This window comes from Macrotis lagotis, chromosome 2, assembly GCF_037893015.1.
Source record: "Macrotis lagotis isolate mMagLag1 chromosome 2, bilby.v1.9.chrom.fasta, whole genome shotgun sequence".
Classification (NCBI taxonomy): domain Eukaryota; kingdom Metazoa; phylum Chordata; class Mammalia; order Peramelemorphia; family Peramelidae; genus Macrotis; species Macrotis lagotis.
The window spans coordinates 123,757,079-123,781,904 of NC_133659.1; the positions used below are offsets into that span (position 1 = coordinate 123,757,079).

The 24,826-nt window shown below is 37.8% G+C and overlaps 1 protein-coding gene and 1 long non-coding RNA gene across 4 annotated transcripts in view; one reads left to right on the plus strand and one right to left on the minus strand.

Annotated features, from left to right (window-relative positions):
- Nucleotides 1–24,826, plus strand: part of LOC141513156 (uncharacterized) — a 67,070-nt gene that overhangs the window by 18,082 nt on the left and 24,162 nt on the right. Inside the window, exon 3 of one of the 2 annotated variants that reach the window (XR_012475728.1) lies at nucleotides 17,517–17,599. The exons of the other annotated variant lie outside the window; for it this stretch is intronic. This is a non-coding gene — a long non-coding RNA (uncharacterized LOC141513156). Of the gene's footprint in view, nucleotides 1–17,516; nucleotides 17,600–24,826 lie in introns of those variants that run through there. 2 annotated transcript variants of the gene reach the window in all.
- The window catches only part of SLC30A10 (solute carrier family 30 member 10), a 52,810-nt gene that overhangs the window by 14,881 nt on the left and 13,103 nt on the right, over nucleotides 1–24,826 (minus strand). The window contains exons 1-2 of one of the 2 annotated variants that reach the window (XM_074222697.1): nucleotides 5,478–5,943; nucleotides 5,104–5,184 (exon numbers count right to left, since the gene is read on the minus strand). In XM_074222697.1, coding sequence (XP_074078798.1) covers nucleotides 5,104–5,184; nucleotides 5,478–5,919 — 523 coding nt within the window. In that variant the 5' untranslated portion in view covers nucleotides 5,920–5,943. Of the gene's footprint in view, nucleotides 1–5,103; nucleotides 5,185–5,477; nucleotides 5,944–24,826 lie in introns of those variants that run through there. The other variant, XM_074222698.1, reaches the window with a different exon arrangement.

Here is a 24,826-nt window from a genome sequence, read left to right on the forward strand (position 1 = left end):
GAATAAAATAAGGAGGAAGAGACACATTAAGATAAAGAGGGAGCTGGGCGACTAGGTGGTGCTCCCTCTAGGAGCTCACATTCTAATGAGTATGTAAATGATATGAACAGGGTAAATGAAAGGTAATTTCAAAGGTAAGAAGAGCTTGAAGAGGCTCCTGCAGGTAATGAAACTAGAGATGAAACTTGAAACCAAGAAAGTCAGGAGGTGGTTGTTAGGAGGGAGTACTGGCCCTTGAGTCAGGAGGACCTGAGTTCAAATGTGACCTCAGACACTTAATAATTAACCTAGCCACTTAACCCCATTGCCTTGCAAAAAAAAAAAAAAAAAAAAAAAAAAGATAAAGAGGGAGCAATTTTCCAAAAGAAATATTTAAGTTCTATCTGGTTATAGACTAGAAGCAAATATTTAACTCAGAATAAAGCATTCATGATCATCTTTTTTCATACTCAGCCTTCCTAACACTACAAGTCAAGTAACCGAATAGTACAGTTCAAAAGTACTGGATTTGGAGTCTAAGGACTTGGGTTCAAATCTCAACTCTGCTACTTGCTACTTCTGAGATTTACTAAGTTTTTTAACATTCTGACCCTGTTTTCTCATCTGTAAATTGAGAGGTTTGAAGAAGGTAGATGTATAAGGTCTCTTCCAGCTCTAAAACTGTGATCCCATGATAGAACCCTGTCACACAATCTTGGGGTTTCAATTTCCCTAAAGACTCAAGTTAGAGAAGAAAATGGAGTCTGAGTGATAATGGGATTTACTCCAAGACAATCTTTGATTTCAATTAGAATTAGGACTGTGGAGACAGGAGTGAAAATGGAGAAGAAACAGCTTTTATAAACAGGATGCTCTGTGAGACACTTCCCCAGTTCTGGTGTCATAATGTTGTCTTTTAAAACATCTGCTTACATGATGAAAATTTAACAAAGCAATAGTGTGCAGTGTAGGAAAAGGGTGAGGGGGGGGAGAGTAAGTAGAGCAGTCTACAGAGAGTCTCTTATGAAAATCGCATCAGATTGGGTTCTAACTCTATCACTTACCTAGCTGTGGGAACTTTGGGAAGTCACTAGACTGCTTTGGGACTCAGTTTCCTCATCTGGGAAAATGAGGTAGGTTGCACTAGATCATCTCTAGGGTTCCTTTCAAGGTGCTAGGCTTATCCTTTAACCTGACCATGAGAAAGGTCAAAAAGATGCTTTCAGCAATTGTATTGGTGAGGTTCAACAATAACAGCTGGGATCTTGAATTCAATGTGTACAGGATATAGGACACTGACATTTTTTTTCAGGTAGAAGTTTGCATTGCTCAGACCTATAACAAGTCATCATAAATGCTGCCCCATTCACTTTCAAATAATTTTCAAGTAATCATTCATTTAATTAAATTTTTAACTAAATATTATCACGATCTCTTAATTTTCCCTAGATTTTTTGCTTTACTATCTTTATTAATTCAATAGACATTAATTAAAGACTCACTGATACCTGAAAGAACCAGTGTATAGAATTTTGGATTTCAGGTCGGTACAACTTCAGTTTGAATTCTGCCTTAAAGTCTTACTGTGTGACCCTGGGCAAGTCACTTTATTTTGTCTCAATTTTCTCAACTGGATAATGGGAAAATGAATAGCACCTACCTTCCAGGACTGATGTAATGATATACAAATGATAAAAAAAAATGCATAAATTGTTTTATAAGTTTTAAAATTATATAAATGAATATATATTAGGTGCAAAAGACTGTTAGTTTATTGGTAGTCAGTAAACACTTATTAAGTGCCTACTATGCGCTATGTGCTGGGGAATACCAAGCATGATCCCTGCCCTCCAGAAGCTCACATTCTAATGAGTATGTAAACGATATGAACAGGGTAAATGAAAGGTAATTTCAAAGGTAAGAAGAGCTTGGAAAGGCATCTTGCAGGTAATGAGACTAGAGATGAATCTTGAAACCAAGAAAGTCAGGAGGTGGTTGTTAGGAGGGAGAGAGTTACAGGTATGGAGGATTGTAAGTAAAAAGGCCCAGAATCAGGAGATGGAGGAACAGAAAGAAAGAAGGGCAGCCATGGGTTAGTTGTCTGTAAGTGAGGCATCTGAAGCCCTGATTTCATTAATATGGAATCTCCCAATGACAAAAGTCCCTTAACTAATATAGATCTGCAACTGTTTTGCAACCTAAAATCTTAGTGTTGCTTGGGATATTGAGAGGTTAAATGACTTGCTTAGAGACACACTGTGTCAGGGCTAGGATTTGAAGCAATTCCACCCAACTCTGAGGCCAGCTCCCTAGCTTACTGCCTCTTACTAGGAATTTGTTGTTCAGTCTTTTTTACTTATGTCTGACTCTTCATGACCCTGTTTGAGGTTTTCTTGATCGAGATACTAGAGTGATTTGTCATTTCCTTCTTCAGCTCATGTTATGGATGAGGAAACTGAGGCAGAGTTAAATGACTCCTCCAGGACAAAACATCTACTAAGTGTCTGAGGACAGATTTAAACTCAGAAATGACTGGAGTCATCCAGGCCCAGCATCCCTGTATCATCTAAGCCCTTGCTAAGAATACAAAGATAAAAATGAAATATTTGGGGGGGGGGCAGCTATGTGGCACAGTGGGTAGAGCACTGGCCCTAGAGTCAAGAAGACCTGAGTTCAAATCTAACCCCAGACACTTAATACTTACTAGCTGTGTGACCTTGGGCAAGTCACTTAACACCGCTGCCTTACAAGTAAAAAGAAAGAAACCTTGCTCTTCCTCAAGTTTCTTATATCCTACTGGAATTATGTCCAAGGTCCTATGCTCCTCTCTCCCCATCTGTAACTTTAGGGATTATATTAGATCCCGCACTGATTTTATAGGTATTATAGTAGGAATTAAATGAAGTCAAGGATGGAGAGTCACCAAAAATGTTTAAACTTATAGATACTTGAATAAATGCAAATCCTAACTAATCTAGTTTTTAAATATTAATTGGGGGAAGGAGATAATTTATAATTCAGGATTCATCATAGGACTCCTATTAATAATGAATCCCCTAACCTCACTAAATATGTGGTTTCTATAAAATCATTATATAGTTATATTCATATGCTGCCTGTCTCTAGTATCTACATCAAAGGAGATAATATTGGAAAGTTCTTAACACAATGCCTAGCTCATGATGAGCATTTTCCTTTCCCCTTCCAATAGCAAACAAGCTCCATGAGGAGAAGGATTATCTTTTGAATTTGTATACCCAAGAAATATAATCTTATGCATAGCAGATCCTTAATAAATAATTGCAGGATAGGGGAAAATAATCAGAAAAAATATCAATAGTTCAAACTATATATAATTTAGGAAAAGAGCTGGGGAAAGGTTTTCCTTTCCAATAGTTCATTAACAGTTTACTCCAGCATTTACCAAATCATGTGAAGTTTTGTCTTTTATTTTTTTGAAGCTGAGTCTCCCTATCTTGTCTGGGCTGGAAGTATAGCAGCCTCTCATGAGCCAGTACTGATAAGCATGAAAACTTTGACCTAATCCTTCTCTAACATGAGCTACTTCCCCATTCCCTAGGAACCCTTGTGTTCCTCCCCCTCCAAACAATCCTGTACATAGTGTGGGCACCTGATCAGTTTGAGTCCTTTTGTAGCTCAGTGCTCCAGAACTCTAATGGTCCAGCAGCTTCAGTCACCCCAGTAGAATGGTCTATATCTATGAAGCATCGTGTCCTGCCTAAAGCTTAATCTAATCATTGTTAGGGTTCCCAAAACTAAATCGTTAACTTTTGGAACAATTTTTAGACAAAAGTCTAAAAGCTTCAAGTAAAATTGTACCTAGATGAGAAGTACCCTAGAATGGAGGTTCTCAACTTTGTGTGCATGAGGATGTGGGGGGGGGGGGTCATTACTTTTTGGCAGTCTCACAAAGCCTACTGATCCAGAAAGATATTTCTGGATCTCAGGAAAGATATTTTTAAATACAAAAAAAAAAATGTTAAATGGAAAGCAATTATATTGAAACAAAGTTATCAAGATTTTTTTTTTGAAAATACTAACTTCAATGGTTATAAAACCCCAGGTTATAGACCAACCTTGATTGTAAGGGTTATGAGCTCAGATGAGAGAGTATATCAAGATCTAGTGGTAAAGATATCATTAACCTATTCTCCATCATCTTTCACTAGGACCTAGAGGGTTGAACTTAAAAGAAATTTCACGAGAGGATAATTTGAATTCCAGTGTCTCACAACACTAGTAAAACTTGCCTTGGCAACTATTCTAGGCAGGGGTCTGTCTCATTCACTCCAAAGGATGAACTTGACACTAGTCACTGGTCAATTGGTGAAAACAGTAGCTTCCACTATATTGTAGATTTGGAATTAGAAGGAACCTAAAGGTTATCTAGGGGTAGCTGGGTGGCATAGAGTCAGGAGAACTTGAGTTCAAATCCAACCTTGGACAATTAATAATCCTAGCTGAAAGACCTTGGGCAAGTCACTTAAACCCATTGCCCTGCAAAAAAAAAAAACATAAAACAACAAAAGGTGATCTAGACATTGGTAGGTTTCCCAAAACCTGTGTGTGTGTCCCCAAACACACATACACACACCCCTTAGAAATGGGAAAAGGCAAAATAAATAAATAGATCAATAAACCAGCAGAAATAGATTAATTAATAAATAGATAAATGAATGAATGAATAAAAAGGAAAAAAGAAAGAAATGAGCAGAGGCACAAAATGACTAGACAATCCTCTAACCCTCTGAATTCAGTCGTCTTTTCATTCATTTGCAATGCTTCTATGGTTCTTCCAGAAATAAACTATACCATAGAATTAGGGAAAATTGGGAGCAAATAATAAAAAAGAAGAGTAAACATGCGCATCCAGCTGGTCGGTGGTGTCCCCAGCATCACTCCAGAAGACCCCGTGTGAGTGATTAGCCAGCAGACTCTCCGTCCTGGAGGGAAGTGGGTGCGCAGGCCACTGGGCCCGGCCTTGCGGGCACGGACTGCCCGCGTTCTGAGCCCCGGAGGGCAATGATGTTGCCCAGAGGCCGTGGCGGTCTGGCCAGCCTCGGCTGTGGGTTCTAAGCTCGGATGGGCGCGGCGCCAACCCACCTCTGATGTTGAGGGCGGCGGACTTCTTCTGTCTGGTCTCGGGCTCCTCCTGGGGTGCGCTCCGGGCATCCGCCGGCTCACCTGCATTCAAAGAAGAAACCTGGTGTTGTGTGTGGTTCTAGGAACAAGAAGAACCGAGGGGCTCAGCCGCGATGCTGAGGCCGCGCCCTCCGGGCCGGGTGGGCACCGAGCCCCGGCCGCCGGCCGCCCGGCGGGGGGGGGGGGGGCGCGGACTTTGGACCCCCCCTCCCAGGCCGGCTGAGGCCGGCTCGGAAGCACGGGCCCAGCCCGCCCCGCCACCCCGGGAAATGAAACGCAATGAAATGAAAACCGGGCCGCCAGGGTCTGACTGGGGGGCCGCCCCCGAAAGGCACCTGCTCGGCGGGGCGGGCCGCGGCAGGCCGCGCAGTCCTGGAAGATGAGCAGCCCCAGCACGTTGACGGCCAGCCCCAGGGCGCCCACGATGAGCACCAGCTCCGGGTCGTCGATGCGCTCGGGCCGCGCCAGGCGCAGGACGGCCTCCACGAAGATGGTGAAGCAGAGCGCCGTGAGGAACACGGCGTTGCTCAGCGCGCCCACCACCTCGGCGCGCCGGTAGCCGAAGCTGGCCCCCGCGCCCCGCGCCGGCCGCCGGGCCACCAGGCCCGCGCCGATGCCCACGCACAGCGAGATCAGGTCCGACAGCATGTTGAAGGAGTCGGAGATGAGCGCGATGGAGTTGCCCAGGTAGCCGGACGCCAGCTCGGCCACGAAGAAGCCGGCCGTCAGCACCAGCATGAAGATCAGCCGGCAGGTCTTGCCGGAGTAGCGCCCCATCTCTGCGGGGCGCGGGCCTGGGGCGCCGCCCGACCTGCTAGCGCGGGCTGCGCGCGGGGGCGCTCACCATGCCTGCCCGGCGCACCGGGGCGGCCGCGGGGCGGGGGGCCGGGCGCGGCAACAAGTGCACAGGCGGCCCCGGGCCCGGCGCCGCGGCTCTCGCGGCCCGCGCCGGCCCGGCCTGCTTATAAGGCGGAGAAGAGCGCCCCCAGCCTGGCCACGGGCCCGCGCCGAGAGGAGGGGCCGCGCCGCGCCGCGCCGCGCCGCAGGGCCGGGCCCACCTCCCGCCCGCCCTGCCCTGCCCTGCCGCGCGGCCCCAGCACACCGGGGCCACGCGCCGGGAGCCCCCAGCCGCCTCCTGGGACGGACGGACGGACGGAGACAGGGACAGTCACAGAGACAGTCAAACAGAGAGACAGAGGAGAGCGAGAGAGAGCGAGAGAGAGAAAAAGAGAGAGAGAGAGAGAGACAGAGACAGAGACAGTGAAACAGAGAGAGACAGAGAGCGAGAGAGAGAGAGAGAGACAGAGACAGTGAAACAGAGAGAGAGAGGAGAGAGAGAGAGAGAGAGAGAGAGAGAGAGAGAGAGAGAGAAAATGCATTTTTTTAAACCATCAAAAAGCAAAAGCGTAAGGAAAGCCCAAAGAAAACAAACAAGCAGGACAGATCTGAAAGTTACACCTCGAATTTGTTATGTATTTAAAAGGAAATAAATGTAAATAGATTTGTGAGTGATCCTCTTTTATGTTTTACTGCATATGGAGAAACGTTCATCTTTCTTGGACCTTAACACAATGACACTTTACCCTTCGCTTGACATCAAAAATTGTCTCAAATAAGGCATCTTTCACTAACATCACCTTTTGCCCCCCCCCATACACATAAGAGTTAATGAGCTTCCACCTCAGGTTTGAGTTTTCCATCATCAAAAGTCATTAAAAGAACACTGGTTGATTTTATATTATATATGTATATACATACATTTTATATTATATATGTACAAAGATAGGGCTTTATATTTTATGTTATATATGTATATAATATATATACACACTAAGTGTTTTATATTTTATATATTATATATACAAAGATAGGGCCTTATATTTTATATTATATATGTATATAATATATACATACTAAGATAGGGTTTTATATTTTGTATTATATATGTATAATATATATACACACTAAGGGTTTTATATTTTATATTATAATGTATATAATATATACATACTAAGATAGGGTTTTAGATTGTATATAATATATACTAAGATAGGGTTTTATGTTTTATATCATATATGTATATAATATATACTAAGGTAGGGTTTTATATTTTATATAAAATATATACATAATAAGATAGGGTTTTATATTTTATATTATATATATACATACTAAGGGTTAGACTAAATGACTTCTGAAGTCCTTCCAAGCTCTAAGAATCTATGATTATATGAAATAAAAATGTTTTACCAACTGATAATGAGCTTAGAGAGAACTTAGACTAATGCCATTGAACAACAGATGATCACCAATTATTTGTAATGAAGCTAGGAATTATGATAGAAAATTGAATCCTACCCTGCCTATCACCGCCTATTTGCTCAACTCCCCACCGATTCACAAATACTTAGTATATGATTAATATATTAATAATCAAGTCAATAGCAGCAAGAGATAGGATGCTGTTTGTAGCTTACTTGATCCAGACTGACATTCATTATTGCTATTCAGACTTTTGTATCACTAAGCATAGAAGAAAAACACAAGCTAGCAGACCTAAATCACGTGAACACCCTAAGTACTGATAGCAAGAATTGTGTCATAGACTAGGGGGAGGGAACACAGGAAATCCATTTACCAAGAAAAAAGGATTTTCCAGATTTCTTAGGTACCTTTAAGCCAGGATTGTATAGTATACAGTTCCTTCCTAGAAGAGAAGAGATTGAGCTTGATCATCTTTGACACTCATTTCTTCAACACTAAATAGTAAATAGCGCTTAATGAGTTGTCTGATATCTTCTTAGAAGCCTGAACAAGTGGCACTGGAAGAAGGGGTAATGCTGAAAGGCAGAATTAGGTTCTAATTTGTCTAGAATCTACAAATGTTTTAATATGGTTTTATTGATTTAGTGAAATCTAATTTTAAGATTAGTTATCATTGGGGCAGCTAGGTGGTGCAGTGAATAGAGCACCATCCTTGGAGTCAGGAGTACCTGAGTTCAAATCCAACCTCAGACACTTAATAATTACCTAGCTGTGTGGCCTTGGGCAAGCCACTTAACCCCATTGCCTTGAAAAATCTAAAAAAAAAAAAAAAAAAGATCACTTATCATTTATTGATATTTTATTTGTACCACTGAAAAGGTTTATATTATACAAGTTTAGACCTGCACCACCAACTATGGACTAGGTACTTGGATTATAAGTCATTATGACCAAAACTGAGCTTATTTTTCTCTCCAAACATCCTTTGCAACTGGCTATTTCTATCAGTAGCACTACCATTCGAACTATCTCCCATATTCAAAACCTTGGGCTTATCTTTGACTCTTTCCTTTCAATCTTTTCTCCATATAATCAACTATCATGCCCTATCATTCCTACCTCAGCAATCTTTCACAATCTGTCAACTGCTACCACCCCAGCAAAGGTCTTTACAAGTGTCATATCCCCCTTATGAGTTCCAAGAGGACAGAGACTTCCAGTGTCTGGTTTAGTAAATATTTGATGTTTGTGTATTTCAACTAAATTGAAAATTCTCTCCTTTGAGAATCCTCTATTTTGAGGAAAAACTAATTTTAAAAGTCTAGCTTTTTGAAACAGACACACTACAGAGAGACACAGTGGATAATTTTTCACTTAAAGAAATGGCCATTTGTCTTTTAAAAAATGGCAATTTCCAGAATGATTCTAGATGAAATTGGTTCAAGCCCTGTTCATATCTAACAGATTATTATAATAGCTTCCTAATGGCTTCTAAGACTTTTCTGTCCTTTGAAATCCATCTTTCACATAGCTGCCAAAATAATCTTCTTAAGCAACAGGTCTGACAGTAAGTCTTGCCCTCCAGATATCTATCCCCTCCCTCTCCCTGCCCCCACCCCACTCCAAAAACACATCCATGGCTCCATATTTTCTCTAGTAAAAAAATATCAATTAGTTATCATATTAAGCTCTCCACAGTCTGGCTCCAAGTTATCATTTCTGTCCTATTTAACATTATTTCCCTTCACAAGCTTCACATTCAAGTCAAATTAGGTGACTAGTTGCTATATGGCTTGTATATACTCCTTTGTGATCCCTGCCTTTCAAAATTCTTTTCTTCCTCAACTCAGGTGATAATTCTTCTATACTCTCTCTTTATTCTCATAACAAGTAAGCAAGTGTTTCTCAGGTCTCCAGTTCTTCTGGAGTACTTACTTATCTGGATCTCTCCTTTTTCTCTCTCTTCCTTCAAAGTTTCCAGCACATTTATTGGTGTACAGGCTATATCCTCTCTGAGTTCTTTGAAGGAAGAGGCCATAATCTTCATATTCCCAGTCCCTGCACAGTATATTACGAGTCAAATCAAGTCAACAAGAATTTATCAGGCATTGCTAGGTACTGGAGATACAAAAGGGGGAGGAAATAGTTCCTGTAATAAAGGAACTTACTAGTGGGGAAGAGAATATAGTAATAACTAGGTATATATAAGATATATACAAAGTGGTTGAAAGGCATTCTGAGAAGGGAAGTCATTAGCAGGTAAGGAGACTGGAAAAGGTAGGACTTGAAAGTGGAAAGAAGTTAGGAAAATGAAGAGGCAAACTTAGAAGGGCAGAATATTTCAGGAATGGGGGAATCATTTGTATAAAGGAATAGGGACAAGAGATGGAACCAGTTCCAAGAAATATAAAAAGGTCAGTGTTGCTGAAACAGAATGTACAGAGAAGAGTGAAGCAGAAAGGAAGGAATCAGGATGAAGACCAAACAAGGTAGTCCATATTTGATCCTTGAGGTAATGGGGAACCACTGAAGCTCATTGAACAGGAGAGTAACAGGATCCAATCTACAATTAAAAAAAAAAATCATATTGGATGTGGAAAATGGATTGGAATTAGGGAAACAAGAGAGGAAAAATAGTTAAAAGACTAGTGTAATAGTATGGGCAAAAGACTGCACTAGGGTGATGATGCTGTGAGCTGAAAGAAATTATGAAAATTGTAAAGAGATTTGTTATTTCAGGTGAGTTAGTGTAAGGAGTTAAGAAGGATGCTGGTGCCATGGGCAATTATAAGAAAGCAGAGGAAAGAATAGTATTTTAGGAAAAGATGTATTTAGTTGGTCTCTAATCTATTTGCTTAATAAATGAAAAAAACATGTGGAGGACTCACAGGAGGAAAGAGTCTAACAGATAACACAATCACAATGCATAAACCGAAGAGGAGGTGAGCTATTTTTGGAATAAAAATAAGGGATAAATGATGGAAAGTTAAAGGTTTACACTGTTATTCACAAAATCTTAAAAGAATAGAAGGTTTCCAATACCTCTGGGTAGATCTTATATGAAAGGAAGATATAAATGAGAATAACATATAAGAAGACATACATGAGTTGCATTTCACCTCAATGGAGGGGAGTACTTACTAATCAGTGGAATAGACTAGGTGCAATAGCAGGAAATGGTTATAGTAATCTGCTGTTTGATAAACCCAAAGAGTCCGGCTATTGGGATAAAATAATTGAAATACTGAGTCCATTCATTCAATAAGCATTTATTAGAAGCCTACTAGGCACCTGTGTGAAGTACTGAGATTGCAAAGTTAAAATATCATGATCCCTTGTCCTCAAAGAGCTTACATCCTACCAGGGAGGACATGCACACATTTAAATTCATACAAAATAGATTGATTGGTTTTTGTCCTTTGTTCTCATAGAGGACAAAAATGACATTACCATGTTTGCATCAAGGTACAGAGTGTCTGACTATGACTGATCAGACCAATATGAGCTTGGGAGATTCTACAACAGGTCAAGTCCAAATAGTTCAAATGAACATTTGGAGCGAAGATGTCTTTCTAAAAAACACATACAAAGTGCACACAAGGTAATTTGGAAGGACACTCAGAGTTGGAGGGAATCACAAAACATTTCACATAGACTAAAATGTATAAATTTTTTTTTGGTTTGTGTCCTTCATGAAATTTATTCTGAAAATTAGTTAAGATATGGCTAGATCAAAGTAGCAGGATATAAAATAAACCCTCATAAATCCTCAGCATTTCTATATATGACTAGCAAGATACAGCAAAAAGAGCTAGAAGGAGAAGTCCCATTCAAAGTAACTTCAGACAAAATAAAATACCTGGGAGTCTACCTGCCAAGGCAGACTCAAAAACTTTTTGAAACAATTACAAATCTCTTCTCACGCAAATAAAATCAGATTTAAATACCTGGGCAAACAGCAACTGTTCATGAATAGGTTGAGCAAATATAATAAAAATGGCAATTCTATCAAAACTAAACTACTTGTTTAGTGCCCTATCAATCAAAATTCCAAAAAAATACTTTAATGAGTTAGAAAAAGTTTTAAGTAAATTTATATAGAGAAATAAAAAAATCAAGAATTTCCAGAGATTCAATGAAAAAAAAAGTGCAAAAGAAGGTGGCTTAGCCTTACCAGATCTAAAATTCTATTATAAAACATCAGTCTTCAAAACCGTCTGGTATTGGCTAAGAAATAGAGTCGTGGATCAGTGAAATAGACTAGGTGCAATAGCAGGAAACAATTATAGCAATCTGTTGTTTGATAAACCCAAAGAGTCCAACTATTGGGATAAAACTTCTCTCATTGATAAAAACTGTTGGGAAAATTGGAAGTTAGTATGGAAGAAGCTTAGATTAGACCAACACCTCATACACATTACCAAGATAAGATCCAAATGGAAACAGGATTTAGACATAAAAAACAATATTATAAGCAAACTAGAAGATCAAGGAGTAGTTTACCTGTCAGATCTATGGAAAGGGAAGCAGTTTATGACCAAGGAAGAGTTAGAGAACATCATTCAAAACAAACTAGATAATTTTGATTACATTAAATTAAAAAGCTTTTGCATAGACAAAGCCACTGTAACCAAGATCAAAAGAAATATAGTAAATTGGGAAACAATTTTTGCAACTAATATTTCTGAAAAAGGACTCATTTCTAAAATATACAGAGAACTGAGTCAAAATTTCAAAAAAAACAAGCTATTCCCCAGTTGACAAATGGACAAAGGATATGCAAAGGCAATTTACAGCTGAGGAAATCAAAGCAATCCATAGTCATATGACAAATTGCTCCAAATCAGTACTTATTAGAGAAATGTAACCTAAAGCATCTCTGAGACACCACCTCACACCTCTCAGACTGGCCAATATGACCAGAAAAGACAATGATCAATGTTGGAAGGGATGTGGGAAATCTGGGACACTAGCTGTGAACTCATCTAACCTTTCTGGAAAGCAATTTGGGATTATGCCCAAAGAACAACAAAAGTGCATACCCTTTGACCCAGCAATACCACTACTGGGTCTATACCCTGAAGAGATTATGAAAAAGGGTAAAAACATCACTTGTGCAAAAATATTTTTAGCAGCCCTGTTTGTGGTGGCAAAAAATTGGAAATTAAGTGAATATCCTTCAATTGCGGAATGGCTTAACAAACTGTGGTATATGTATGTCATGGAACACTATTGTTCTATTAGAAACCAGGAGGGTTGGGAATTCAGGGAAGCCTGGAGGGATTTGCATGAACTGATGCTGAGAGAGATGAGCAGAACCAGAAAAACACTGTATACCCTAACAGCAACATGGGGGGTGATGATCAACCTTGATGGACTTACTCATCCCTTCAGTGCAACAACCAGGGACAATTTGGGGCTGTCTGCAATGGAGAATAACATCTGTATCCAGAGAAAGAATTATGGACTTTGAATAAAGACTAAAGACTATTACCATCAAATTAGAAAAAAACAACACTATATTATTATGTAATTTTACTATCTCATACTTTATTTATTCATTCATTCATTCATTTATTTATTTATTAGGTTTTTGCAAGGCAATGGGGTTAAGTAGCTTGCCCAAGGCCACACAGCTAGGTAATTATTAAGTGTCTGAGGTCAGATTTGAATTCAGGCACTCCTGACTCCAAGGCCAGTGCTCTATCTACTGCGCCACCTAGCCACCCACATACTTTTATTTTTCTTTTTTAATGATATGATTTCTCTCTAATCACATTCAACTGAGATCAATGTATACCATGGAAACAATGTAAAGACTAACAGAATGCCTTCTGTGGGGGGTGGGGGGAGGGAAGCAAGAATGGGGGAAAATTGTAAAACTCAAAATAAATAAAATCTTTCTTTAAAAAAAAAGATAGGGCTAGATGTCACAGTAGATAGAGCCCTGGTCCTGGAGTTAGGAAGACCTGAATTCAAATGCTGCCTCAGACTCTTGACATTTACTAACTGTGTGACCCTGGGCATGGCATTTTATCCCAATTGCCTCATGCTCCCTATCTCCCTCCCCCACAGGAAAAATAAAATTAGTGAAGATAGAGAAGGTTCAGAAAGTTGAAGACAAACCTTTTGAAATAAAAAGATAAGGGTAAATGGAAACTAGCTTACAGGCTTCTGGCCGTTGCCCAACAATTCAATTTAACACATTTATTATGCTACTACTTTACATAATTGTAGGCACTGGAATAGATAAAAAGTCACTGATATTGACTTTAAAAATTTGATTTTTCTTATTTGTGTTGATTTCTTTGGGGTTTTATATATTTTTCATTTCTGAACATAACCCCTTACTTTTCTCTAGTCTGTTAGCTCCTACTTGTGAGAGGAAAAAAAAGAAATAAAAGAAGAGAGAGCTGTTTGATAAAAGCCATGAGAGAGATTGTGTGATATAACATCTAGAGAGTTGCTCTAGGAGACCTTGGTTCAAATCCTACCTCAAATATTTACCAATTGGGTATTGCTACACATGTTACTTAACTTCTCTCTAGGTCTCCATTTCCTCGTTTGTAAAATAAGGGAATTGGAAATGATGACCTCTAATGGCCTCTGCAGCACTAAATCTATGATCTAAATCTAAACTATTGAAATGCATGATCCAGGAAGAACAAAATAAAATATGCCTGGAATTCTCAAGCTACTTAAAAGACAATGACATGAATTTTTGCTGAGTATGAAGGGGACAGAATGTCTGATAATTAGTTATAAGAAGGCACCATTATTCAAGAGTACTTGCAATCCCAACCTATGCAAGCAGCCTTGGCTCTATTTCAAAAATACAATTAAGTCAATAATGTGCATAGTGGAAGGAATTTTTAGCATGCCGTTGTAGAAAGTTTCAATTTACAAAGAATTTCTCACAAAATTCTATAAATGAACTAATATTATTATTCCCAGTTTACTGATGAAGATATGGAGGATCAGATATATAAGTGTGCATAGAGAGATAGATAGATAGAGACATCTTGTACATATATTTTAAATAACTTTCTCAAGGCTACACATGTTATAAGTGGCAAAGTTGGGTCACAAACCTAAGGCTTCTGATTCCAGTCTACTATGCCAAGCTGCTTTAGAAAAAGAAAGGACAAAGAGGGGCTTGATAAAATAGTTAAAAGGAAAGGACTGATGGAGAAGAAGAGTGATGGAGTCTAAAATAGATACTGTCCTACAATGTTCTCTATCCTAACTTGTGGAAATAAGCTAATCTATGTAATGGATTATGCAATCCTTAAAATGTCATTTACTAGAAGTTATACATAGCACCATATAGATTTCAGACTGAATAGGATCATCACCATTAAAATTTGGGGATTGGTTCCTCATAGGACATGAAGGAAAAAAATCTACCTTACCAAAGTCAGCTTTTGAAATAGTTCCAGTTCACATAGAAGTTACACAAGTAAAACAAATTCCCCATTGATAGTGTGGTTCCCAAAAACAATAACACTGATTCCAACAGAAATATTTCTCATTTACCCAGAATCTTCCCTGGGAGATCAAAGTCCTTTACATTCCCTTGCTTTCTGTCTTCATAGCATCCCAGCAAAGCATAATCAAAGGACTTAGAAGTAAGGGGATGAAGACACATAGGGATAGGGAATGGATCTGTGATTCCACTGGTATAGAGGCCTCCCACTTGAAGAAATCTCTCTCCCATTGCAAGCTGGCACCTTTTTTGCACTTAAGCCCTTAAAACAGTTGTTTAGAGCATTGAGAGCATGGACCCAGAGTGAAATAGCCAATAAATGGGGAGGAGGATTGAGGTAATGACTTTCCTACCAAGTGTACAGAGTAAATACATAGTCTCCTTAATGTTAATTAACTTCTGATCATCTATTCTGGGTGGATAGATGAAATATATTATCCTTGCTTTAAAATCATCTTTAATGGGTCTCTCCCATAAGCACAGATGATCAAGGATTCACCAGTCTTAAAAACAAGAAAATATTTAATAATCAGGAATCAACCATAGAGTCTTGAAAAAATTATCTCTATACTTTGACATCTAATATTCTAAGTATGTATTGTCTATGTAACAATGGAAGTATACCCTAATTTGGATTACAGCTGACAGTCCTATAAGCTCCTTACAGGTTTACAAAGTACTTCATGTAAAAATATATAAATATGCTCACATGCACACACATAGTATGTGTATGTATGTTTATATACATATATATATATATACATACCCATTTGATCCTCCAATAACCCTGTGAGATTAAATAATGCATTTTTGTCTCCTTTTTATATATGAAGGAATGGAGGCTAAGGAATATTGAGTGACTGTTTTTTATGACATTGCTTTCTCCTGACTCTCCTACCTGTCTGACCACTCCTTCTTAGTCTCTTTTGCTTCTTCATCTAAGTCATATCTGTTAACCAAGTCATCCTCAGTTCTCTTCTCTTCTCCCTTTATAGTATTTGACATGGTGATCTCACCAGCTCTCATGAGTTCAATTATTGTCTCCATGTTGATAATTATCAGATTTATATACCCAGCCCTAAAGTCTCTCCCAACCTACAGTTTCGTGTCTCCAACTGGTCATTGGACATTTTGAAATTTAATTCAAGAGCTCAAAACTGAACTCATCCTTCCACCCAAATCCTCCCCTCTTCCTAATTTTCATAATACTGCAAAGGATACCACTATCTTTCCAGATACCCAGGCTCACAACCTAAGTGTTACCTCTTCTCTCTCACCCACCCCCATATTCAATTAAGTGCCAAGCCCTGTCATTTCTACTTTCATAATATCTGTAACATATTCCCCTTCTCTCCTGAGATGGTCATCAACCTAGGTGCAAGTCTTTATCACATCATACCTAGATTATTGTAATACCTTACAATTTATCTCCCTCCAACCTCTAGTCCATCCTCCAATCAATAGTCAAACTGATTTTCCTAAAGTACATATTTCTGACTATGTTTGATACCCCACTCCACTCAATAAACTTCAATAACTCTCCATACCTCCAAGATCAAATATAAAATTACTTTCAAAATTACTGTGATCCAGTGACACAAATATTGTTACTTTTCCTCTCACTCAACATTCCATCTCCTGATCCAGGCATCTTCACTTTTTCTCATATTGGAATTGTCTCCCTCCTCACCTTTACCTCTGACCTTCCCTTGTTTCCTTTAAGTCCCAAGGCATATCCAGTCCCCTACAGGAAGCCTTTTCCAATCACTCTTCATTCTAGTCCTTTTCCTCTGTTGATTGACTCCAATTTATCCTTTGTTTCATGTTTGTACATCATGGTTTGTATATTTTCTCCTCCACTGGCCTGTGAGCTCCTTGAGTGTAGTGTAGTGTAGTGTATTTTTCTTTTCTCTATATATACAGCAGTTGGTACAGTCCTTGCCATTGTGCCCGTGTAGCAAGCACTTAATAATAGTTTATTGACTGCCTGACCATCCGCATAACTATTAATTGATAGATCTAGTATTCAAAGTGGGAAAGGAGAGAGAGGAGAGAACATAGTATAGTGGAGAGAGCAATGGATGCTATGACTATTAAGAGTAAAGATCACAAAATTATAGAACTTGGAGAGGACTTTAAACAGAGTAACAATCTAATCCTATCCATAGTTTAAAAAAACTGTCTACCAGAATACACCCCTACAAGTGGTCAACTGGCCTATGCTTAAGAAAAATTCCAATGAATCTCCCAAGGCAGCCCTTTCAGCTCTAGTACTTCTCTAGTTATTAGGAAATTTTACATAACAGAAAAATTTCTACCTATTTCTCTTAGTTCTATACTATAGTTGAACAAAACAAGCCTAATTCCTTTTATAATGACAGCTCTTCAAATTCTTGAGGACAACTATATAACCCTCAGGCTCTCCTCTTCCTCAAGCTAACTTCTAGCTCCTCAATCAAACTCTGCAAGGCATGGTCTCAAGACCTTTTACCATCTATCCTTAAATTGACTTCTCTTAAATTATTATTGTTTGGTGGACCTTAACTCTTCCTGACCTTATTTGGGGTTTTCTAGGCAAAGATACTGGAGTGGTTTGCATTTTCTTTTCCAATTCATTTTACAGATAAGGAATAAAACAGGATTAAATGACTTTCCCATATTACACAATTAGAAAGTGGCTGAGGCTGGCTATGAACTCATGAAGGTGAGTTTTTCTGATTTCAAGTCTGTGTTCTCTACATTGTGTCACCTAACTGCCTAATATTGGCTCTACCACTAACTTATTTTTGATATTAGGTAAATTATTTAATCTCTGTTTTAGAATTTGTCTCTTTTTGTGAAGAATAAAAATAAAAATAAAAATAAAAATTCCTCCCAATTGTCTTAGGGGTTGTGAAGAGCAAACAAGATCATGGTTGATCTTTACACTTTGAAAGATGAAAAATGCCACTTACAAAAAAGATCACAGATTGCTTTACAAACAGTCCCAGGAAAAAAAAAACCAGTCCCAGAATTAAGATGGGACTGGAGGGATGACATTGTATATTTAGAATAACAATAATGATAGTGGATCAATAAGATCTCTCTTCCTGCTGTGACTTCTGGAGAGTTGTACTCCCTTCCTTATCTGAAAAAGCATGAAATCAGACAAGAAACTAACATGGTTGTACTTCTTCCTCAAGGAAAAGCTCCCAAACAGAGAAACATTTTTGTCATATTCCTATATTCTGAAAGGCTATGATGATATGGAGAGTGGTTTCCAATTATTCTGTATTACTTTGGTTGAGGGGACATGGGGGGGGAAGGGGGGGAAAGGAAATGTGGAGAGAGAGGTAGGAGAAGGGAGAGGGAGGAAGAAGAAGAAAGAGAAGGAAAGAAAATGGTTTTCTGCTATGTATCACAATGAGAGAGGGGGGAGAATAATAACTTGCAAGGGAAAACAGAAGAGGAGAAAAGGGAGGGGGGAAAACAATGTAAAATGGGAAAAAAAGGAGAAAATGGGTTTTAATTGAAAGTGTAAAATGCAAAGGCTTTAATTGAAGTGAGAAATTTGTGTAGGACTTGTAAATTGTTAGATATTCATTTATCTCTATCCACCTGTCCTATCATCATCATCATCATCATCATCGTCATCATAACTAATGTTTGCTGTTGGTGTTTAATCATTTTCAATAATGTCTGACTTTTCATGACTGAGATTTTCTTGGTAAAGACACTGGAGTATCTTTCACAGATGAGGAAACTGAGGTAAATAGGATTAAGTGACTTGCCCAGGGTCACATGGCCAGTAAGTGTCTGAGACCAGATTTGAAATAAAGTCTTCCTAACTGCAGTCCCACAACATTCTATATGCTACACCTCCCAGTTATTTCATAGCATCAAAGAACTTCAGGACCTAAAGGAACCTCTGAAGTTATCTGGTCCAAGTCTTATTGGAATCCTTCTTCAACAACTCCAGTGGTGGTCATTTAGTTTCCACTTGAAGGAGTCTAGGAAATGGCTAATCCCAAAACAGCCTGTTCCACTTTTGAATTTCTTCCTCCTATTCAGTTGAAATATACCCTATATAATTTCTATTCCCTGAGCTTTCTTCTCTTCTCTAAATCCAAGTTTAGCAAGTATTTGTTATAAACATCTTTGGGATTTTCACTTGCTCTTTCTCTCTATTATGAAGCACTTTTCTTATTCCAGCCTTCACCATTTCATACTTGGAATATAACAATAGCCTAATGATAAGAGGCTTCCCCTACCTCCCATCATTCTCTTTGCTCCAATTTTAACCTGAACACCAATCAGGTTAATCTTCCTAAAATATTGTTTTTATATTGTCATTTTCCTGTTTAAGTGTCTGAAATGACTCTCTGTTTCTTAGTGTGTGTGTCAATTAAATTTCTATTTAATATGTACTATATGTTTAGCATGATACCAGGTTACATGAAGGATTCGGGAATATTAGAAGTCTTTGCCTAGAAAAGTTTAAAACTAGTTAGATAGGCAAAATTAATAAACAGAATATAATATGATATAATATGATGACACAATATATCATAATATAATGTAATGTGAAGTAATATAAGCTGTTTTATGATCATCCTAACCATAAGACTCGATGAGTATGACTTGTATGATGTGATGCAGAGAAAAGAGCCAAAAGAACAATATTGCAACATCAAGATGACAACAGTGAAATTTAAGAAAACAGTAATGAGCAGCAAAGTGTAGGTTCAAATTATTAGAAAATATTGGCACCAAGCTATGAAAAGTAATGCATTCTTTTTTCTATTAGCAAGTGGTTTAATCACAAAACTTGGAAGCAATGTATATCAGCAATTTACAAATGTTGTATAAGCACTATTGGGGTTCCCCAAAACCTTTTAGAGGTTAATTAACCGTAATTCTAAGGTCAGAACTATTTTTATAGTGCAATTTGACTATTAAAATATGCCTCCTTTTCCCAACTATTTATGTGAGGTCATATTTTCTTCATATACTTCATTCAAAACAATAGAATAAAGAGGGAGATATGAGAACTTAGCAAAAAAAGACAAAATTACATTTTTGATAAATATTTTTCATTTTGGAAAATATAGTTAATTTTTGTTAAAATATTATTTATATTATATTAACATGTAATGAACTTGTTTAAATTAATAAAAAAATTTGACAAATTTATCAGTTTTAATTTATATTATGGTAAATATGGATAAATATAACCTATAAATAAAAGCCCTTTGAGGTATAATATTGAAAGATGTAAAGGAATCCTCAATAATCATTGAGTGTAAAATAGGTGGTGCAGTGGATAGAGAAATGACTCAGGAGGACCTGAGTTCAAGTCCAGCCTCAGACACTTAATAATTACTTAGCTGTGTGACCTTGGGCAAGTCACTTAACCCCATTGCTTTGCAAAAACCAAAAAAAAAAAATGTAAAATGATACTGAGACCAAAAAGGTTGAAAACCCCTGACATATACTAAGTTCCAATCAATCTTTTAGGTAGTTTTGCTTAGATACTTTTTTTTTTGAGGGAGGAGAGGCAGCAAGGAGGATTAGAAGAGGTCTTTGGAAATTTGCTGTAAAGTCTTGCATCAGATCACAGTGTTTTAATATGTATTAATGTTGATTTTAGGAGATCAATAAAAATCACAGTTGGCAGGAAAGTTTTCTAAAGGAGGTGGGAATTGAAAAAGGAAAGGGATAAAGATGATGGGGAAATGGTTAAAGGTTTATAGGCAGGAGATGAGGAGGACAGCATGAGCAAAAGCATGAAATTTAGAATGATTATGGTTTATTTGGGGAATGGTGAAAATATGAACCTGACTAAAGCAGAGGGGCATGATTGGAATAGTAGTCAGAAATAAAGTTGTCTAAGAAAGATATAATGAGGTTATATGGGCATTTGAATGCCAAAAAGAGAGTTTAAACATGAAAGAGTGGAAATAAGGTACAACTAACAACTTCTGAACAGAGGAATTGCAGGATGAAAGATTTGTTTTAGAAAAATGGGTTTGGGGTAAGTTGCCCAGTGGTTAGAGCACCGGTCCTGGAGTCAGGAGTACCTGAGTTCAAATCTGACCTCAGACACTTAATAATTACCTAGCTGTGTGGCCTTGGGCAAGCCACTTAACCCCATTGCCTTGCAAAAACTAAAAGAAAATATGGGTTTGATAGTAGTCGAACCCATTGGTTTGGATGGATTGTTTTCACATCTAAGACTTTCTCCAGTCATCCTGATTCATATCTGACCACTAGTTCCAGATGACTAGAGGAATAAATGAGGCAGTGACTTAGCTCAGCACCCTTCTCACTCAAATCCAATTTGCATGAATGTCATGGCATCACTTCCATAATGTCTTAGTCTTCTTTGAAAATGAAGGGTAAGGGGGAAGCTAGGCAGCACAGTGGATAAAGCACAGGCCTTGGAGTCAGGAGCAACTGAGTTCAAATCTAGCCTCAGATACTTAATAATTGCCTAGCTGTGTGACCTTGGGTAAGTCACTTTACCCCACTGCCTTAAATAAAAATGTTTAAAAATAAAAAAAAAAAATGAAGGTAAAACATCATCCTCATCAAGCCTGGCTAAATACGAGAAAAGTAGCAGCATCAATAGGAGACAGCTAAGTGACTCAGGGAATAGAACATTGGATCTAGAGTCAGGAAAACCTGAATTCAAAGTTAGACTCAGACACTTATCAGCTGTTTGATACTGGGCAAGTCACTCAACCTTTATCTTAATCCACTAGAAAAGAAAATGGCAGTATCTTTGCCAAGAAAACCTCACAAACAATAGAAGTCAGACACAACTAAACAATAACAAAGCAATATCAATAAAAACAGGGAAGTCAGGAGAAAGAACCCTATTAGAGCTAAAAATGATAATTTGGTTTTAGACATTTTGAGATTTTGGTTCCTGATTCTTAAAGTACACCCCAGTTGTTTTTTAGGACAACTCCTTACTTCTTCTATGGTCAAGCCAGACTCACTATAGTTTGGGTCATGAAACCAACATCATGTCAGACTAGACATTTTCTTTGATCTTCATAACCTTGCAAGCTTCTCCAAAATAGAAATTATAAACAGAGATGAAACGAATTCAGCTATCTTTGCAATCTAGAACATCAGGAACCCAAACAAGTTAAATACTTTGAAATAATAGCAAAGGAAGCCAACAATCCCTAATCTCAAATGCAGGTACACCCAGCACTTCCTCCTGCTTCACCTATCTTGCTCTTGTCAGGGCTACATAATCTGACCTTCCTCAGCCTTATAACAAAACTCAATTCTATACACTCACACTCAACCACTCACTCCAGTGTACAGCATCATTGAAATTCAAACTCCTGGAGTGGCTAGGTGGCACAGTGAATAGAGCACTGGCCCTGGAGTCAGGAGTACCTGAGTGCAAATCTGACCTCAGACACTTAATAATTACCTAGCTGTGTGGCCTTGGGCAAGCCACTTAACCCCACTGCAAAAACCTTTAAAAAAAATAAAGAAAAAAGAAATTCAAACTTCTAATGGCAAAAATTTGTTAAAAATGTGATAGCAACATGGGCAGTATTCTGCTCTGTGTCCTAACAGTTGCCAGATGATGAAGGAATGGTGAAAATAGAGGCAGGATCCATGTGTGGTTGTGTGATGCCCCAGAAAAACCTAAGGGAAATTATCTAGTATCTAGCTGGGAAAGAGAATGTGGCTAATGAATCAACCTGCATGGGAGGAATCTGAACAAAGTGAAATCAAACTTCCAGAGAAATAGTCATCAAAGGGAGAGAGAGCCAGAAAGTGAGCAATAGGAGAAAACAGACACACACCCCCCCCAAAAAAATTTAAAACATTTTAAATTGACAAAGATCTCATAAGAAAGAAAACTCATAGATCTTGAGCACAAATAGATAAACCAACAGAAAAGATGATAATATAATGAAATATACCCTCCAGATCAAATAAGAGAGTTCAGGTATATATGAATAAGTATTTCAAGATAAAGAAAAAATTAATACTTGATTGAATGAACACATCTTTGCCTTGCAAATTCTACCAAAAGTATATGGAACCATAGCAGGTTTTTCTTGAATTGTTTAAAAGAGAAATAAGAATTGTGAAAGCATAATGTATAGCTTGAACATCAGAAATAATTGTCAGAATAGAAGGAAAAAATAATAAATGGCAAATTCACCAGAAACAAAAAAGAAGTTAAATGATTCTTTAATGCAAATACATGAAACTGACGGACATTTAGAAGAAAATAAGCAAAACAGCAAAACTAAAAGAAAGCATGATCTTTATATAGACAAATTATATTGATCTTGAAGACAGGATGTATAGAAATAAATTAGATTATAGGATACTCAAAAGAAGTCAAAAAACTTGAAAGCTGTAATGCAAACAATAATATATTTTTTAAAAACTATCAATTTCTGAACACAAAAATGAGCCAAATTAAAAAAATTCACAGATGACCTCCAAAAGGAAATTGTAACTTGCAAACCACAAGACACCTAATGTTAAATTGAACAATTCCAATGACAAACAACAAATTCTACAAGTGACCAGGGAAATACCTTAATATTAAAGGAAGGAATAAGATTATTTTGTATGCTCCAAAAACCATAGTAGGAACTGGAATGTATTCCAAAAAATAAAAGGACTCAAGACACAGCCCAAGGTGAGTCTCAGAAAATGAGTCTAATTATAAATTTTTAAAAATGGCATTCAATCATTGCCTCCTAAATATTGCATGTTTATTCCTGTTTCCATATTTACTCAGTCATGTTCCTCATACTACAATGTCCTCCCGTACTTCTTCAAGCTATTCCAAATTTTATTCATCCTTGAAGATCTAGTTTTTATACTGACTCTTCCATGAAATCTACTCGGACTACTCCAGTTTACACTAAGTACGATATATATTGAAAAAGTTGTGGTAAATGTTTTAAGTTTTCTGAGAAGAAACATGATGGTTGGCAAGAATAATAAACATCTAACAACAGTTTTTTAAAAGCCAAAGAAAAGGAAATAATTGATCCATTTTTGAAGAAGGATTAATATAATGTCAAGGCAGTATCTGTGTACAATAAATGCAATATTGGTAAGAGCTTAATCAAAAGTACTCAAACAAACAAAATTTGTCTTTAAACAGTCTTATGGGTTATTTTGTAAATGAGTTTATTGCTTATTGAAATAATGGTGAAACTGTTTATTATAAGTTCAAGTTGAAATCCAAGTCCTTTCTTCTTCTTGAATAACCTACCCAGTTATAAAACTCTAAATCTGGAGGATTATAAAGGTCCCTGGGAAAGTTATTTGCTCATCAGAGAAGAGTTTTCTGATTATTGGTTCAGATAATAATCCTTTGTATTTGTTGTCTGCTTTAATTTATTCAGCATTTTATTGATCTGAATGTTTTTATGAGAACTCTTTTAGATATGAATCAATTTGTGATATTCTCAGAGAAATTCTTGAACTATGAGAACTTTTAGTTTGGGGTTTTGGGTTTTTTTTTTAGGTTTCTGCAAGGCAAATGGGGTTAAGAGGCTTGCCCAAGGCCACATAGCTAGGTAATTATAAAGTGTCTGAGACTGGATTTGAACCCAGGTACCCCTGACTCCAGGGCTGGTACTCTATCTACTGTGCCACCTAGCCACCCTGTATTTGTTTTTTTTTAAAGAAGGCTTCAAGATTGAACCTAATCTGAGTAAATCCAGATCTTTTTATCTATTGAGATATCAGTTACAGGTTATGAATACAATGTACTGTCACTTTTGAAAATTAGTGAGAAACAATGTTCTGAGCAAGATCAAAATATTAATTAGGCTAGCCGTAATCAATAAACTGGGTCAATGACCTCTCCCAATGACCAAAAACCCTAAGGCAGAACTCACCAACCTTAATATAGTTTTGGGGAATATGGGGTTGGGGGGGAACAATACA